Here is a 19,626-nt window from a genome sequence, read left to right on the forward strand (position 1 = left end):
CCTTTTGATACTGTTCAGTACTTTGTTTGTTGCCATATATATATATATATATATATATATATATATATATATATATATATATATATATTTAGAATGCGCATTCTAAACAACTGTAAAAACTCAGGGCAATATAACAAAAAGGTGAAAAAGTGAAATAGAGGGCAATAGTACAGTATGCATTTAAACAAAAAAAACTTACATATATAATATTAAGAAAGCAGAGCTATCAGTGAAGGCTTGGGAATGTGTACACCACAGAAAATGGAGCAGACTGGAGAAGTAAGGGTAGGGGAGAGAGGGGGAGAGGGACAGATATGCCGCTTGACGTCACGCCATCTGCGCGCGGTTTAACCTGATTCTTTAGACCTTGACCACATCTACAGGATCGTGGGTCAGGTCGGCGCCAGTGATAGCCTCTTGACCTCGAAGAGTGACGGGGAAGGGCAGGAACATCCCCAAAGACGGGAAACGAACATGGACGGCAGTACCAGCGGTGTGACGGCACGGGCGACGCCATGTCACGACGACTCGTGCAGGACCCGGCAAACGCCAACGCACGGGAAAGGATACCGTATCAGCTGGTGACCATTAGATGGAATGTGGTGAGCTGAAGCAAGGTCGTGACTCCAGTGAAGCTAATTTCGCCTCGGATTGTGAGCCCTCTCTCGCGCGCGCAAAAAAAAAAAAAAAAAAAAAAACAGGTGGACTGTTTCTGTAGCAAAACAGTTTCCTGATTTTGAGGGGTACTTTTCAAGGAAACTAAGACACGTCCCTATGTGACAGTGAGATGTGGCTATGCTGTGTATTATTTGACTAGTGATGGCTTTAATGGCGTTGTTTTGGAAGCTGCTACCAACCGCCATCAGGCTAGGATTATTATTATTATTCACAAAATTCCTGTGTACTGGGCGGTTGAGGATCTTGAAGCTCAAGAAAATGTCCTATGGATGAAGAGAAGAATGTTTGGCAAATATCCGAGACCACAGCTTATTGCTCTGTTAGAAGGGGAGATTCCACAGACAGTATTCATCAGGCCAATGGGATACAGGAGGGTTGCACGCTATGTTTCGGGACCTGACTTTTGCTACCGCAGCAGCAGGTGGGAGCATCTAGCGTTGAAGTGCAGTGCGGCATAAAGGGGCCGCTTTTGTGCTGGGAGGCACGAAGGTAGCACACCTGTATGGAAAAAATTAACCCGTTCACTGCGTCAGTGTTTGTTTACATGAACATTCCGTGTGCGGCAGTTTTCAAATATTTATTAAAAAAATATTAGAAAGAAAATAATATTGTCAAACGATAGAGAAAAAAAATCCCGAGTTCAATGGTATATAACACAACACAGCAAACAAAAAAATTAACGTAAAACATGTCCGTGAAGTAATAAATATTCCCTGTGCAGTGGTGCCAGGCAAACGATGTGGTATGGTTGCATTGTTTCGTCAGTGTCAATCTTGTGCCAATCTTGCTATCAGATAAGGTGTAGCCTAAATCAGTATCTGAACTGTCACTGTCGTCATCTGACAACGTATCACTATCATCACTACACTCATCCAGAGATTTCATCCAGTATTTGCTTGGGCTACTGCTAGCAGCGGCATGGAGAAGATTTCGTTATCATTACCATCGGCATTTTGTAGGTAACTCAGCTGAGCTCTGCTCCTCGTAAAAATGCATAATCTGTGTATGGCAATATTCGATAGGGTGCCATGAGTTGTTAGCTGATTTATTTCGTGCCATTTCTGACGGCGGAAAATTGAAAGCAGGACAGCCGCAGTCAGAACCATTTGGACTCAGATATCATATATGATACAGCCGCAGTCAGAGCCATTTGGACTCAGATATCATATATGATACAGCAGCAGTCAGAGCCATTTGGACTCTGATATCATATATGATACAGCCACAGTCAGTGGGTTAAGATGGGCGAACACTTCAAACCCGTATGCTGCAACTGTGAAGGGGAACACAGTGCCCACTCGTCCTTGTATCCCCCAAAACTATGGACGACCTCGGCACCATGGCACACTGCAGCCCGAGCCAAAGTAGCGCAACCACCATCACCGGCACCGGCCAATATTTGGGAGGCCCGTCTCCAGGCCTCTGTTTTCTCACAGCTAGGAAAATCCACTGCTGCACTTGTGCAGTCAGTCGCTAGTACATCATGTTCATCAATCCTCGGCCAGTCAGCCATCCATGACAATCCCAGCTAGCAGGACTCCAGTCTACGGGACGTCATCAGGGACCTTCATTCGGCAGTACAGGACCTAACCCGGAGACTCCAGCGCGTGAAGCAGCGTTTGCAGCAACATGAAGGACTACCTTGTCAAGTTTAACATGGAAAGTTGGGCTTCTGTAGCTGCTTTGGACGCATCTGAGGCTTCCGCTCCTCTGAGTCATGACGGCAGAGCGGCCTGCGGGTGGACAACTGAACGTGGTCGGGGGGAGGGATTCGTGCAAGGGGGGGAACTATACTGTTTTTTTTTTTTTTTTAATCAAGGCGAAGATGCACTTGACAGGCTGGTGATGACTGGCTGAATGCAACATGTCCTAATAATATTTACTAACGTAAATTTTACCCTCAGATATATGTTGTCAATTAATAATGCTAACGGCCATACCACGTTGAGTACACCGCTTCCCGTCCGATCAGCGAAGTTAAGCAACGTTGGGTCTGGTTAGTACTTGGATGGGTGACCGCCTGGGAACACCAGATGCTGTTGGCATCCCTACGTGTCAAGTGGGGTTGGTGGAGGATTAGTGCCCCTCCCTGTAAAACAATTAACTCTAAGCCCTTGACCACCCCGTTTGGGATACATGGCGTCTGGCAATGGATGGATGGATGGATGGAACGAGTAAAGAGATCATGAAGTAACGTTGCATTCAGCCAATCATCATCAACCTGTCAAGTGCATCTTTGCCTTGATAAAAAAAAAAAAAATGAGTATAGGGCAGCATCTGGCGCCCAGGCTGAAAAGCCTGATTATAGTTGACGTGCGCCAAGACCTGGCGGCAGTGTCAGAGATTGTGGGACAACTTGGGGCCGGGTGGGAACGGTTAATATAGAGTGGGGCGGGGCTGAGCGAGAGGATGGAGCTGAAGTTGAGACACTGAAGTCCAGTGGTTAGCTTAACTTGTAATTTTTCTGCCCTGATATGTATATGTGAAACTATCCATTCTCCATGAACACCCTGTATTTGTATCGATGTTCTAGAAAGCACCATTCACTATGTTAATATTATACGTATTTTGTTTGTACATCTACATCATAGCCGCACAGATTACGTCAAACCTAACCTAACCATTGCCGCTAACAACTACAGTATACCACTCAAGACTGCGCAAGAAAACACTGGTGTATAGCCTACCACTGATCACTGAGGGACTTGTATAGAACAATTACATAACTAGATAGTAGTGAAGTTGAGTGGGTGGGTGTTTTTGCCTATCACTCCCCGATCGACCCCATTCGCTTCACCGATGAGGCGGTGCGTTGTCAGCGTCGACTGTGGGCATTGCTGTGCTTCTAGACTGCCCTGATACTGTTACTCACTAGAGTCACTAATGTACAGTATGTAATACACCTTATAAATCCATATTTCATCCTTTAACGCATACTTTGATAATTACTGAGGGACTTGTGCCTACACCCACGATGTAATAACCACTGATTGTATAAAATGTTATTTACTGTAGAAGGTGCATGGCTAAATCCACCTCCTTTTGTTACTTTTATAACCATTGATTGTATGTCACTGTATTTGCTTGGTGTGTGGCAAGATCCACCACCTTGTTTTGTTGTATAAGTAGCCTACTGTGTACCTTTCACAACAGTAAAATATCAATCAATCAGTCAGTAAAGATATTAGTAAATCGGAATGTTAAAGATCTAGAAGTTATGGTTAGCAAAGACCTCAAACCAAGGCAACAGTGTATTAATGCGAGAAATACAGCAAATAGGGGTCTGGGATTTAATTCGCGAGGCGTGAGCAATAGGACATCTAAAGTAATATTGCAACTTTATCTAGCATTTGTAAGGCCATATTTAGACACTGCAGTGCAATTTCGGTGTCCATACTATAGAATGGATATAAATTTGGTAGAAAATGTACAGAGAAGAATGACAGAAATGATACATGTTGTTCATTATCTTTCATATGAAGACATTAAAAAGACTAAATTTGTTCTCGCTAGAATGGCGTAGAGTAAGGGGAGACTTAATTGACGTGTTTAAGTGGATGAAGGGAGTAAATAAGGGAGATATTAGCAAGATACTTAAAATGGGCATACAGAATAGAACTAGAAGTAATGGTTTCAAACTAGATTAATTCCGTTTCAGTAAGGAAGTAGGTAGATATTGGTTTGGCAATAGAGTAGTAGACGAATGGAATAAGCTACCTAGTAATGTAGTTGCTGTCCCTCCCATTCAGAGTTTTAAGCATAGGCTTGATAAGCATATGACACATAAGGGTTGGATATAAAAAAAAAAATCTTATAACCAGTACTAATGCATTCATTTCCTTTTCAGGTTTAACTACGATAGTCTCTTTTATTTTTTCACACTGTCCTATAAAATGTCCACGCCCGTTTTTTCCATACTGCGTGATGTTCCTTTTGAAGTTTTCCTGCCGGCTTTGGCTGGAGTTTTTGGAGAACGGGGAGAGCCTTCTTCTTTTGCTATCCTTGTCTTTTTCTAGTAGTTTAGTCACTCCTGTAGGAGCTACAGTACCTAGCATGGGTCAGCTGGCCTATTGCAGTTACCTTCTCTTCATATATATATATATATATATATATATATATATATATATATATATACAGTATATATGAGTATCCACTGCAGGACCGGCCTATCCCGACCGAAGACGGAACGATACAGCCAATGTATGTCTACCAAGTGGCTTAGGCTGTCTGGTAGAGATTGTATGTAGGGTGAGAAGTGCTTGTAAGTGTAATTGTTGTGTTGGAGTGGCTTTGGATGTATGTGTAGTCTGTGAACCACGTGTAATCGGCCTGCGCAAACCGACTGGGTGCAAGCATAATTCATAGTAAGCGACACTGGTTCAGCCACAGCATCCTTTGTGTCCGCCAATGCAGTACGTGGCCGGGTAAACACTTCCAAAGTTTATTACCCTGGCGGTGCGCGAACCCTGATGCACCAGTGTACGAAACGCACACTCTACCACTGTACCACAGAGAGTGGTACCACTGAGGCTCATATAATATATATATATATATATATATATATATATATATATATATATATATATATATATAGATAGATAGATAGATATAGATATAGATATAATTGTGTGTGTGTGTGAGTTTTACAGGGAATTTGTGTAACCAGTGACTTCATGAAATCCCTAGGGAATTCGTAAAACGATTTAAAATTTAAATTAGGATGGGTTAATTAAGGTTTGGTTAATTTAGGTAGCGGTTATGTTAGGCTGGGATAATCTAGGTTGTTTAGGTTAGGTTAAGCTAGGTTAGTAAGGTTAGGTTAGGTTTGGTTAAGTTAGATAAAAGCTAAGTTATGTTAACCGTTCATCTAAGTTAAGCTAACCTGTCCTATCACACCTAACTAACCTAGCCTAACCTAATCCATGACCTAACCTAAACTTAACCTTGATTATCCCCGCCAAACCTAACCGCAGTCTAAATTAACCTAACCGTAATTAACTCATCCTAGTTTAAACTTTTCACGAATTCCTTATGGATTAACACTGGTTACACGAATTCCCAGTAACATACAGATATATGATATCTTGATATACAGTATAGTTAACCTTAAACTCCTGCATATTCTAGTTTTCTTTTTATGCCCAGTTGTAGCTAAAGAAAATGGTGTAGGCCAAACTCATACTTTCCGGTCTGTACTGTGTCAGTACTGCATGTATCTGGGGCGCTCCTAGGGGGGGGGGTACCACCGGGCCCGGGCCCCCCTCTCCTTAGCTCTCTGGATCCTTTAAAAATTTATATATATTTATTTCGATAACAGCAAAACATGAAAAATTGGCAAGTACAAACAAAGAGTAACACATGAGCCAGCAGTTCCCTGACTCTAAACTTGCATGTGACCTCCCCGTAATTATCGGATTACCTAGCCTCACCTCACTACGCCCCCCCCCTTAGAAAATTCCTGGGTGCGCCCCTGGCATTTATTATTGACAAAAATTTGTATCCAGAATGTAACTTACTGGACTTCAAATCCTATTTATGACGGAGTGGGAGAAATATCGTACATGACATGTTTTATATTCACAGATCCCCAAGAAGGTCGCTTCTTGACAGGGGTGCTGTCACTGCCGGAGACCTGCGAACACAACGGTGTTAAGGCCTCCTGTTCCTTCATCCTCACCTGTCTTATCCGTGGAGGTAAGATCATGAAAGTTGTAAAGCACTGATATGAATTGGCAACCAACAGTTTTATTGACAGCAATGCACAGTAGGCCTACTGTATACGTATACTTTTGCAGTGCTAGTTTGTATATGTTGTGCGAGAAAAGTTGAAATGTTCACCCGAACTAGACCTTATTAGATCATATAGCCCTGCTAGGTGACAGGAGGGCGCTACCCCTCCTACCGGGCGTGGCTGGAACTCACAACCCCCGGTCCCGAGTCCGACGCTCTACCACTGAGCCACCCTGCCCCTTTTTGTTCGAGAAGTGTCTACCTTTGTTGGAGTGTGTGGTTAGGAGTAATTTACATTATACTTATGTGCATAAGTTTTATATTGCGCCAGATATATATATATATATATATATATATATATATATATATATATATATATATATGTGTGTGTGTGTGTGTGTGTGTGTATATATATATATATATATATATATATATATATATATATATATATATATATATACATGTATGTGTGTGTGTGTGTGTATATATATATATATATATATATATATATATATATATATATATATATATATATATATACACACACACATACATGTATGTGTGTGTGTGTGTAATGGGAACAAGATATTTAGCTACACCGGCCCTTCCCGCGCCTTTCCACGTGGCCTGCTATGTCCATCCCGCTCGGGCAGCCAGATTGCCAGTCCTTTTAAAGGAGTCTGTCCTTTTGGGGACCTTTTACTTTTTTGAAGCAAAAGGATAGTCTAAAACTGTCCTTTTCTCTCCTTTTTATTCACATCCTGCTGTTTACAAAAGGACAGTATTTGAAAAGTTCAGTATACATTTATGCAGCCATTGCCGATGTGCTGAACTGGCTTTTCGTACTGGACACATTGGAGTGTAGTCAGGCAGGATATGTAATATTAACAGACTGCTGGACAAGAGAGAGAGACTGGAGCGGAAGGGTGTTGAAGGGGTGCTGGGCAGGCGTGTTTTTCCCATAACGACCAGGGTTCAAAGATGAATGTTGTCCTTTGTCCCAGGCTAGTAAAGTGCCGCGCATATAAAAAAAAGAATGCAGTTTTTATTTTTATGAGTCACAGAAGACCTCTGGATGAGGCCCATTTGATTAGGGCTGTGACTCCAGGTTTAGACTGTACTCAGTGTGGTGGTCAGCTCGGTCGTGTATTATACCAGTGTGTGCATTATAATTGTATTTTTGTTTTTGGTTGTAGTAATTGATTTCCCCCTTGCTAGAGAAGGGGGGCTGGGCCACCTCGTAGCCCAGTGCTTGTTTCTGGTGCTTCAACAACCCAACTGGTCTCTTTTCAAAGCCCATTACCAACTCAGCCGAAATGACGAATTTGGACAAACTCGTCTGTTGTCCATCATCAGATTCCAAAAATCATACGTCCCCTTATCTAGCCTTGACCATCATTTGTAAATCTTATCAATGTATCCCCATATAGCTGTCCTTGCTTGCAGTATAAACAGATCTTCAGACATGTCTCTCATACATCCTCTGAAGTATCTTGAAATTCTTGCATATCCTCCCCTCGATGTTCCATATGCCAGTTTCTGTTAATCCAGTTTCTCTCATCTTTCTTGATAAGACAGATTTTTAAAAATGTTGGCTTCATTTCCTGTAGTCTCTCTTTGTGCTTCAACTGAAAGGGTTAATGAATGATATGTATATAAATGTACAGTATGTTGTAATTTTAGGCTGAGTTGAGATAAAACTAGTAGCAGAGCTCTTTTTTTTTTTTTTTTTTTTTTTTCCAGGTACTCCAGTGAATAAGTGTGGAGGTGGGTACATCTTCACCTGCTGCGTTCCCAACGTTGCCTCTGTCCGTGCTGATTTCACCAGGCACATCAATTTCTTCAACCGAGACCCTCCCATCGTTAACAATCCATGTGAGTCTCCCCCCATTCTTAATCAGGTGAAAGGTAAGAGGTGTCTGACTAAGCTTTTGAAAATAAGCAGGTTTAATTCCACCACAAGGCTGGTGAGAGAAGGAGTCTTCAATTGTTGTTCAAAATGTGGTTTTATCTTGCTTACATAGTGTAATGACAGTGGGAGGTAACTGTAGGTGAGTCAAACATGACATTATATCATGGCCAAATTAATGAAGTTGCCAGAAATGAATTCTTTGCTATGCTAGATCAACTTTCATTAATGAATTTTTGCCGTCATAGGACCAACTTTTTATTTATAAAAAAAAAAAAAAACTAATACAGGCTATGTTTTATGGGAAATGAGAAAGCTTAGGATCAAGGAGTGGCTGGAGTGGTTAGTTTGGCTATGGCAATGTACAAGGGTCGTTACACCCAAGTGAGAGTGAACAGAGGTTTGAGTGATTTTTCTGTGAATGATGGTGTGCATCAGGGGTCAGGCTTGAGCCCCTTATTGTTTATCACAATGCTTGAAGTTCTCTCACATGACTTCAGAACTGGACTTCCATGGGAGATGGTGCTGATTGCAGAAAATGAGAGGGATGTGGAGGAAAAATTTAGGAAGTGGAAAATTAGAATGGGGTATGAAGATTTGAGAGTAAGTGTGAACAAAACAAAAGTGATGATATCTAGGGCTGGTGCTGGTACTGTAAAAGCAGAGAGAGTCTGGCCATGTGCAGTTTGCCAAAATGGTATGGGAAGTAACTCCATCTTGTGTAGTATTTTTGGTAAGGTGTTGCATAGATGTAGTGGTATGAGAGGTAGGCTGTGAAATAATGCCGATTTTGTGTGTGTGATGTGTTAGGTAGAGCATGAAGAGATTGAGAGGCATGAAAGGATTATTTTTGCTGGAGAGTCTGTTGAGCGTGTGTAAGAGTTTTATTTGGGGGACATGTTATGTACTAGAGGCGAGGCTGGAGCTAGCTTTGTAGCAAGGGGAAGGATTGGTTTGAGGAAGTCTGGGGAGCTGTTACCTCCCCTGGTGCTGAGAAGGCTCTCCCTCCTTGTTAAGGGGTCCTTGTTGCAGCATGTGTTAGGAGTGTAATGCTGTATGGTAAAGAGTCCAAGAAAGTAAAGGAAGAGGATATTTGTAGGCACAAACATACAGTCTTGATAATGATTAGGTGGATGTGTTGTGCTTCCTTGAATGAGAGGCCGTGAGAGTTAGGATTGCGATTGAAGAATCGAGATGAACGATGGGACTTGAATGTACAGTAACAGTGTTGTGATGAGGAGGGGTAAGTTAAGATGGTTTTGGCATGTTTAGAGGATGGAGGATGACAACTGGGTATAGAAGGTGAGAGGTGTGAACATTGAGGGTGGGGTTGCGAGGGACAGACCAAAAAAGACTTGGGATGAGGTCATAGAGAGTGGCCTCAAGGATAGTAAACGGAATAGGGAGGGTGCCAGCGATCAGGCAACACAGAGAGCTACCATTACATGACCAAGGTTGACTATCGTAAGCATGGTGGAACCTTTATAAATGAAATTAAATGGTTTACCACTAATTTTGATTGGTTTATCGTGCAGCGGTATGATGTATGCCAAAAAGTTTTACAAACTGCATCAAGCATTTCCTCGAACTGTATCCTATCGTTGTTCCTTGTTTGCAGTTACATTTGCTGAATTTGCTATATGTTTCCATATACTGCATATACGGTATAATTAGTGTGTGTGTGTGTATATATATATATATATATATATATAACATGCTGGTGAACACATCGGGCAAAATTGAGTTAAGTATAGCATTGTATTCCCCCAAGCACCAAAGTATTCGATTTTCGCACCTGCAATATGGTCGAGCTGAAAAGACTCAAGAGCCCAATTTTCTGGAATTTTAGAAACACAGTTTCAAGTAACACAGGTGGGAGGACGTGGCATGAGCCAATGATGCACCGTCTTCTGTGCCGAGTGGACGGATGTGAACAAAGGCTCGGTTGTTATCCTTCACTCTTACCTGCAGGGTACACAAAATCGTCCACTGGTAGCCATGAATATGAAGATAGTCATGGAGTAGTAGTAGCTGTTGTTCCCTAGGCAGTCTGGCCGAACAGCCCCGAGTCCCTTAGGAAGGCCATGGCCGAGACCTGGCTTTCCCACAGAGCTCTCAAAGAGTGTATGTTGTGTTGTTGGCGTAGGTGATTGTGTGCAATGCAGTCTTCCATACTGTGCTTCATAGTATGGGGTGCTGTGTTGCATCCTGGACAGGCATCAGCGACGGAGTCATCCAGCCTCTTCTGGTAGCTTAAGAGGGCTGGATGGTGCCCACATCTCAGCCTGGCCAGGTGGACCCTGTTCTCACGAGGAAGATAGGATTCAGAAGGGTGAATGTCAAGAGGCCGTGCATGCAGCTGTGTGTTGTCTTTAAGTGACTGAATGGAGCAGCGGGTGATCTGAGTGTGGATATGCTTCTGGAAGCTGGTCTGAGGTGGGCGAGGGGGGAGAGATGACAGTATCTGTGTATGGTATCGTGTGCTGGGTGTTGTTTTGATGTTCCTTGGTGTGGGTGGATGTGCTGCCATGTACTGTAGTGGATGTTGTGGGTTTGTGGAGGCTGCAGCAAGAAACTGGGTGCCTCTCATGTCTAGGTGATCCTTGACCTTGAGGACTTTGGTTTCTTGATGTAAGTGGTCTGTGCGTGTAGTAGCTGTGCAGCCTGTGATTATTTTTAGGGCATTGTTCTGTATGGTCTGTAGAGTGTTGTAGTGTGTTTTGGTCAGGTTAGCAGCCCAGGCTGGGCTTGCATAATTCATCACTGAACGTATGTATTGTTTGTATACTGTGGTGGGGGTTTCTTTGTTGTGTCCGAATGTTGTATGGGCAAGTGACCTCAAAGCATTGAGTCTTGGTGTTATTTTATTTTTAATGTTTGTGATGTATTGTTTGAATGACATTGATGTATTGTATGTTACACCAAGGATTTTGTGTGTGTGTGTGTGTGTGTGTGTGTGTGTGTGTGTGTGTGTGTGTGTGTGTGTGTGTGTGGTAGTGGAGTGTTGTTTATGGTGAGGTGTGGGATGTGACTGTGTTCTGCTGTCCAGTTTGTGAGAAGAGTAACTGTAGATTTGGCTGGGGCTATTTTGAGCCTGTTTGTGGTGAACCATTCGTGTAGTGTGTTGAGGTAAGGTTGAATGATGTGTGCAGCTGTGTTTGAGTTTTGGTGTGTACATGTAAGTGTTATATCATCTGCATAGGAAGCTATGTGTATCTGTGGTGTGTAGGGTGTGGGTATGTCGTGCATATATAGATTAAAGAGTGTGGGGGACAAAACAGATCCTTGGGGGACGCCGTTTGTGAAGTTTCTGATGTTAGAAGACTGACCGGCAAATGTTACGTGTGCACATCTGCCTGCTAAGTAGTTTGCCAGCCATCTTTTTGTGTTGTTGTGCGTGTTTGTGTTGAGTATTTTGTTTGTCTGGTTGTGGCGGGGGATGGCATCAAAAGCTTTGCAGTCTAGTGTGACTAGGAGTGTTCAGTGTGGTGGCCTAGCTGAATTCATTCCATCGAAAACTCTCTGTCTAAGGTCTGTAAGAAGGGTGTTTGTGGAGTGTAGTGGCCTAAAGCCATGTTGTGACTGGGCTAGGTGAGTGTGAGGTGTGACTAGTTGTAGTATCAGTTGTTCAGTGACTTTAGAGAGGGTGCAGAGGAGTGTGATGGGGCGATGTGAGTTTGATGAAGATATCTCTAAACTAGCAACACACAGTCTTTGGGGGTCTCTTTATTGTTTGGGGGGGTGTTTATACCATTTCTTTGCTATGCGTTACACGGTATAAAAAATCTCAATCGGAGAAAAATGCGGTCATCGTTTCCTCTTTCAGAATGCAATAAAATCTCATTCTTTTTACCTTAATGGCATGCAAGCACACACTCTGAAAATCATTTTAAGACCAACCCCAACTCTGTAGCTCAATATTTGCCCGAACTATCGCATCTGAAAGTTGGAAAACTTTGACCGCGTTTTTCTCCGTGTTTACTTTTCGGCGCTTACACCAGTATGTTACTAAATGCCTCATATAAACTCTTAGTTATCCATTATCACAATATCTATCGATACTAAAGCAATATCCAGCAATATTACCCAACGTCCAGGGCCAAAATGGGACGTACTTGGCGGTTCTATGCAATTTCCAGCATTGAGGAGTGCCAGCTGGCCAATGAGTGGTAGCCAACCAGCGCTGTACTGTATTACTGTACTGTACCATTTTTTTTTTTTTTATTGTATTTTGTGCTTAGTTTTCATCTTTTATGCGTAAAAAAGTTTTTAGTCTAGATGATCGAGATGGATAATAGTATCTCAATATCCAGCTCGACGCCGCAGGTTGAACCGATGGGGGGGTTACTATGCAATATTCAGCATTTCACGTTATTTAGTGTAGGGCTGAATTACAACAGATAATTGAGCGTTTACTTGTATATATATTTATATATAGTAAATGTGTGTGTATGTGTGTGTGTAGCTATATGTATATGTGTGTGTATTTGTATGTATATGTACACTTGCACCAGAAAGTATCGGTGCACGGTGGGTCCAATGCCATCCGGAATGATTCGATCATGTGGCAGGGACAGCCCGTTAATACCTGTATATATATTTAACAATTGTTGCCATTCCCTGCTCAGTATGGAGGACACAAGAGGTATTTGAAATAGCGTTCATCTGTCGTCTGGGATGCATGCGTGTGGGAGGACAGAACCGCAATTTCCAGTTCCCTTTGTTCTGGGTGTCATAATATTTAACACACTTTCTGCACCGATACTTTCTGGTGCGAGTGTACGGTATACCCTCGATATAACGAACTAATTAGGGGGAGGGGTGGGTTGCTATATCCGAAAGTTTACTATATATGAGGGGTCGGTATTTCCAAGGGATTACTGAACTCCATCTATCTATCTATAGCCTGACAACTTAATCCCGCAAAGGGTGGCTGCAGACAAAATACCTTCAAGTCACTCTTGACTGCCCTTCCTCCAGCTCACTTCCCCCTTCCCTCATATACCTCTCAACTCCAGCCCTCCACCTCATCCTCGGTCTTCCCCTCCCTCTCCCTCCCTCCATTTCACCTACATACACCCTCTTAGTCAGTCAGTCTTTTATTCTTCATTCTCCACATTACCGAAGTCAGTTCGTACTATATAAGGGTAGTCGTTCGGTCCTTTGTGCTCAGACATAACCTAAACTAACTCTATGAAGTTTTACATGGAGAATTCAGTGGTTTATGAAGTTGTACATTAGTACAATACTGTATGAAGTTGTACCTATAAGTACAATACTGTACCTTTAATAATACATATAATGTAGTACTGTTACAGTACACTTACTGTGCCAGGAAGGGATGCTGTTGAAGTACACTTACTGTGCCAGGAAGAGATGCTGTTGAAGTACACTTACTGTGCCAGGAAGGGATGTTGTTGAAGTACACTTACTGTGCCAGGAAGGGATGCTGTTGAAGTACACATACTGTGCCAGGAAGGGATGCTGTTGAAGTACACTTACTGTGCAAGGAAGGGATGCTGTTGAAGTACTCTTACTGTGCCAGGAAGGGATGCTGTTGTCACCGTGGGCTAATTCCCGAACTTTCCCCTCAGAAAGCGACCTTTGTTCATGTCATGCTAGGTGTTTAAGGGGCGGCTTCCCATTCCTAGAACGACTAGAGTGCAGCTGGTTCCCTTTCTAGAATAGAACTTAGACAAACAAGAGAGGGCCAGGGCATAAAAATGCAGGGCAATAACTTTGCACGTATATTGACAAATTCGATTGCTGTGGAACAGGTAGACAATCTTATAAATTCTCGTAGGCAAAAATCAATACGTGGGCTGGTATTAGTGGGTAGAGTGTTGCACAGGATACTAGATGTACAGGAGTCTAAGTCTGGTTCAAGAGAGCAAAGCACTATTACACTGTCTAGTGGGTAGAGTATTGCACAGGATACTAGATGTACAGGAGTCTAAGTCTGGTTCAGGAGAGCAAAGCACTGTTACACTGTCTGTGGTGAGGAGGCACTTTCGTGGGGCATTCACTGTTCTGGCATTAAGTTTTTAGACTGATAAAGGGGGGGGGGGGTGTTACTGACTCTGCACAAGGAAGGAGAGTAGATCATGACACTATGTTACAGGCGCCGTTACAGGGGGGGGGGGTGAGGTGTCACTGCATGTATATTCACTGTTAGATATCACTGAGGCGCGTGTTCTTTACACATGCTCTTTTATGTTCTTACTTGGCCTCACTTTACACTTATGATTTGATTTCACTGAGGTGCCTGTTCTTTTATTTTTTGGTTTATGTCCCTTCTTGACCTCACTGTACACTTATATTATGTTACACTCACTCTCGTGCCTTAAATGCCGACCTCATTGTTCTCTGATATTTCACTGTCTTTAGGTCCACTTTGTTTCGCAGGGGGAAGGGGAGGTCCAGGACTCACAACTCTCGGCCTGAGGTAGGCGGAGGCCTTTTAGGAGTCTCTTCATCCCACAGCCATGGGACCACTCTCAGGGGCTTCGTCTCTCAGCTGGGGCTTGGGCTGTGTGCTGCCAGGGCTGGGGACTGGGGTCTGGCCCTTGGGACTGGAGCCAAACAGGCGTTCGAGGCGCTCATTCAGGCACCAGGTGGAGGACGGGCATTGCTCGTCGGGGTGGGGAGTGGGCCCGCCTGGAGGTCCGGGGGACGTCCTTGGAGGAGTCTTCTACTGGAGGCGCCGATGTCAGGGCTGGGCTGCGGCGGCATCCCCTGCCGGAGTCCGTCAGTTGGTCGCCCTCTTCCTCCGGATGGAGGGAGAAAAACCCTGGGGACAGTACGGAGCCTCTCCACCAATCCTCGGGGCAGTGGTCCTCCTCCTGCAGGTTGCCTCAGTCTGGGTGGACAGGAGGGTAATCTGTGCTCCTACTGGAGGGCAGAACTGAGCACAGGTGACCATCTCATTGTGGAGTCACAGGGGGTGAGAGACTTTGGCATCTCTTCCTGGTGCGGCTACAGGCCGTCGTTGGGTTCCCTTGTGCAACAGATGGAGGGCGGCTACAGGCCGTTGCCAGGACCCAACTCCCTGATGGGAACACAGGCAAAGTGCAGCTACCGGCTGTCACCTGCCTGTTGGTGCGGCTGCAGGCCGTCACCTCAGTCCCGCAAGGAGGGAGACGTGCAAGAGAGGAGCGGCTACAGGCCGTCGCCAGTGTCATGCCCTCCGAGGTAACTACAGAAGGAGAGGGGACATACCAGTCACTCCCCAGTGAGGCTACAGGCCATGGCTGGTCTCTGTAGGGTGTGTGAACAGCACTGGGCGAAGCAGCTACAGGCTGTCTCCTAATTAGTGGCCCGGCTACAGACCGTGGCCTTTTTTGGGTGCAGCAACAGGCCATCACTGGTGCCTGGCTGCAGGCCGTTGCCCTTGTTTCAGAGCGGCTACAGGCCGTCTCCTTCGTCTCTGAGCAGCTACAGGCCGTCTCAGGTAATGTGTGGCTACCGGCCATCACTGGGGTGCTGCTCGGAACTGTTAGGCCAGTTCCACCCCGATCCTGTCAGTGGTCAGCTCACCCAGAAGGTAGTGAACTTTGACTAAGGTAGTGGCAGCGGGCGAGTTCCGGGGAGTAGGGGCGCGCGGCCCGGGTGAACTTATGTCCATATTGCCCGGGCACGTTCCACACGCCGTCTAGCCCTCCGTGTCCTCCTCCTGGGGGTGTGGTGGTGACCTGAGCTGCCACAGCCGGCATTTTAGTTCACAAAATCCGGGGGAAGTTCAGTTGCAATTTGGCTGTTTATTATATCCGAAATTCTCAATACCGTGGTTCGTTATATCGAGAGTTTACTGTATACTGTAAATATATATGTACAGTATATATATGATTAGAGAAAGAGTGAATATTAATGAGATGCAGTTAGGGGTTATGCCAGGCAGGGGGACCACTGATGCCATATTCATTGTTCGACAGCTTCAGGAAAAATATTTTGGAAAGAAAAGGGATCTGTATTTTGTTTTTGTTGATTTGGCACAGGCCATTGACAGAGTCCCTAGAGAGGTGTTGAAGTGGGCAATAAGAATGCTTGGACTGGAGGAGTGGTTGGTTAGGGTGGTTATGGCCATGTACGTGGGTGTTCGCACCCAGGTGAGAGTGAATGGAGATTTGAGTGATGAGTTTTCCATGAATATTGGTGTTCATCAGGGGTCAGTTTTGAGTCCCTTGTTGTTTATCATGGTACTTGAAGCCATCTCACGTGACTTCAGAAATGGACTCCCGTGGGACATGATTTGTAAGGTGACGATCTGGTATTGATTGCAGAGAATGAAAGGGAGGCAGAGGAAAGATTCAGAAAGTGGTGAGATGGTATGGGGCACAAGGGCTTAAGGGTAAATGCAGATAAAACAAAAGTGATGATGTCTAGGGTTGGTGGCAGTACAATCAAAGAAGAGGGAGAGTGGCCATGTGCAATTTGCCACAAGGGAGTGGGAAGTAATTCCATCTTGTGCAGTGTTTGTGATAAATGGGTGCACAAGAGATGTAGTGGTATTAGAAGTAGACTGCAAGAAAATGCTGATTTTATGTGTGCAGCTTGTCAGGGAGAGCAGGTGGAGATTGTCAGGTATGAAAGGATTGAACTTGCTGGTGAGTCTCTTGAGTGTGTGGAAGAGTTTTGTTATTTGGGAGACACGCTATGTGCTGGAGGTGGGGCTGGAGCTAGCTCTGGCTAGGGTGAGAAGTGGTTGGAAGAAGTTCAGGGAGCTGTTGCCTTTCCTTATACTGAGAGGACTCTCCCTACGTGCTGAAGGGTCTTTGTATGCAGCATGTGTTAGGAGTGTGATGCTGTATGGTAGTGAGACTTGGGCAGTAAAGAAAGTGGATATTCGCAGGCTCAAATGTACAGAAATGACAATGATTAGGTGGATGTGCAGTGCTTCCCTGGTCGCAGCGCCTGGGGGAGCTGGGTTTACAATGGAAGAGTTGAGAGGTAGGATGGGACTGGAGTGTATTGGTGTTGTGATGAGGAGAGGTAGATTGAGGTGGTTTGGGCATGTGGAGAGGAGGGGGATGATAATTGGGTGCAGAAGGCGAGAAGTGTTAATATTGGGGGTGGGGTTGCGAGGGGTAGACCGAGAAAGACGTGGGACAAGGTCATGAAGTGTGACCACAGGGTTGAGGGACTGAACATGGAGGCTGCCATAGATCAAGCAGCATGGAGGGCCGCCATTAGGTGACCAAGGCTGACGCATGCGAGCATGTTGAAGCCGCCACCAAAAACAAAACAAGAAACATATATATATATATATATATATATATATATATATATGCTTTTAGCTCTATTGCATTGGATAGTAGAGGGATTACTGTATATATATATATATATATATATATATATACATACAGTAATCCCTCTACTATCCAATGCAATAGAGCCAAAAGCATGTCCGGAAAGTGGTCCCATCTGGGTAGTGGGCCCCAGCCTCCTGGACCTGTACTTATGGACCTTAACCTACTCTGACACAGAAAAACACCTATACAACTCCCTACTGGATATGCTTAGCATCTACTTAAGACCCAATTCACACCAATAAGGGACATAAAAGTCTGAAATGAAAGCAAAAAAAACAGAATGAGGTTTTAGAGGTAAGTTTATACAATATTAAACATTCTGGGTACTTACAAGAAGTCCCTAGCTCTTGAACTGGTACTTATGGACCCTAACCTAGCCTAACTCAGAAAAACATCTCCCTACTGCACATACATAGCATCTAAGACCCTATTCACACCAAGAAGGGACATAAAAGAGTGAAATGAGGTTTTAGAGGTAAGTATGGATAATACAGTACAATATGAACCATTCTGGGTACTTACAACAAGTCCCTGGCCATCTCAATGAATAACCTGCCTCCTCTCAGACTCTGACAGCAAAAAGGAGTATCTGAAGCACCTGCAGTACACTGTACATGAAGTCTTGCACTGAACTTAGTCATTTGCTCTCAGAATTCCATTCTCTTAACACTGTGCACTCTAGTCTTACTTGCACTCCATTGCACCTTAATGAAATAAGTGTTGTACTCTGCACTTAGGTCTTTGCGCTCATAAATCCATTTTCTTAACACTACACCTTCTAGTCTAATTTGCGCTCCATTGAACATCAATAAAGTCAGTGTTGCACTCTGCACTTAAGTCTTTGCACTCAGAATTCTGATTTCTTAACACTACACACTGTTTTTATTCACTGTCACAGTCTGAGAGTAGCTGATGCAGATGGTCTAGGGATGCATCGCTGGGACGTGGTAATGGACTACCCACTGCAGACGACTCTGAAGAGAGACGCAAACTCACATCCAGTGGTGACTCCACTGTGGCTGATGTGCTGGGCTGTGGCTCAGAGGATGAGGGCTTGTCTTGGGGAGGCAATGGTGTGGAGCCAGGGCTGGGCACAGCGGGGATCACGGGTCTGAAAAAGCTGTCAATGGTTGATTGACGCAAGGAATGACAATTTTGGCGATTAATGATGCGCTGCCTGAAAGCGCGCACTTCCTCCACAAGTCCCAAGGGCCCCATCTCCCTGTCGCAGTCCGGGTGTTCCAGGTAGTTGAGGATGAACTCTACGTGTTCCTGGAGTGCGCTTAGCTTGGGGATGGCTGGAGTAGTGTCACGCTGAGAGGAGTCTGCATCCTCGTCGCCATCCTTGTCAGAATCTTCAAACTGGGTACTGACACCTGCAACTGAAGATGCGATCTCAATATCAGACATGGTCTGATACTCAGGATTTCCCTCGTTGTCATCCAACCACTCACGCACTTCATCCACATTAACATCGTCGCCGTGCGCATGTAAACGTGCATGGAAGTCATCCACGTCAAAACCTAAGAAATCATGCTCCACATCCGTTCTGAGAAGCAGACGAGACCAACCATTTTCTAGAGTCTTGACAGGGACTTCCTTCCATGCACTGGCCCAGTTGTAGATTGCAGACTTGATGTTGTAGCGGCAAAGGTTTTCCAAAGTCCGCTGGCCACGCATGTCCCGTCCCTCCCTGTGCTCGTCTTCATCCTTGAGAACAACTATCACCTCGTCCAGGAACTTTCTTCGGTACAGCCTCTTCGTTGCCACGATCGCTTTTTGGTCCATTGGTTGGATGAGAGCAGTCGTATTAGGTGGCCTAAACATGTACCTAATGCGCCTATTCTCAGCCATCAAGTCCTTGTCGCATGGGTGGGCAGGTGCATTATCGAGGGGAAGGAGGGCCTTTACCTGGTTGCATGGGATTCCCAGTGCTTCATCTGGTAATTGATGACCTCCTTGACGAATTGGCAGTGGAACCAGTCTTTGAAGATCTGGGCA

At 44.5% G+C, this 19,626-nt stretch overlaps 1 protein-coding gene and 1 non-coding gene across 2 annotated transcripts in view; both read left to right on the forward strand.

Annotated features, from left to right (window-relative positions):
* The first annotated feature begins 959 nt into the window (after positions 1-959).
* Positions 960-19,626, forward strand: part of LOC145414664 (uncharacterized) — a 93,868-nt gene continuing 75,201 nt past the window's right edge. The window contains exons 1-5 of the mRNA XM_080284183.1: positions 960-1,099; positions 1,901-2,143; positions 3,002-3,120; positions 6,262-6,372; positions 8,152-8,283. Coding sequence (XP_080140309.1) covers positions 960-1,099; positions 1,901-2,143; positions 3,002-3,120; positions 6,262-6,372; positions 8,152-8,283 — 745 coding nt within the window. The remainder of the gene's footprint in view (positions 1,100-1,900; positions 2,144-3,001; positions 3,121-6,261; positions 6,373-8,151; positions 8,284-19,626) is intronic.
* On the forward strand, positions 2,605-2,723 carry LOC145414755 (5S ribosomal RNA). Its single transcript, XR_013899925.1, has one exon. It is a non-coding gene; the product is annotated as a 5S ribosomal RNA (ribosomal RNA).

This window comes from Coenobita brevimanus, chromosome 100 (assembly GCF_032717465.1).
Source record: "Coenobita brevimanus isolate Jiangsu-jjx chromosome 100, ASM3271746v2, whole genome shotgun sequence".
In the NCBI taxonomy this organism is placed as follows: Eukaryota; Metazoa; Arthropoda; class Malacostraca; order Decapoda; family Coenobitidae; genus Coenobita; species Coenobita brevimanus.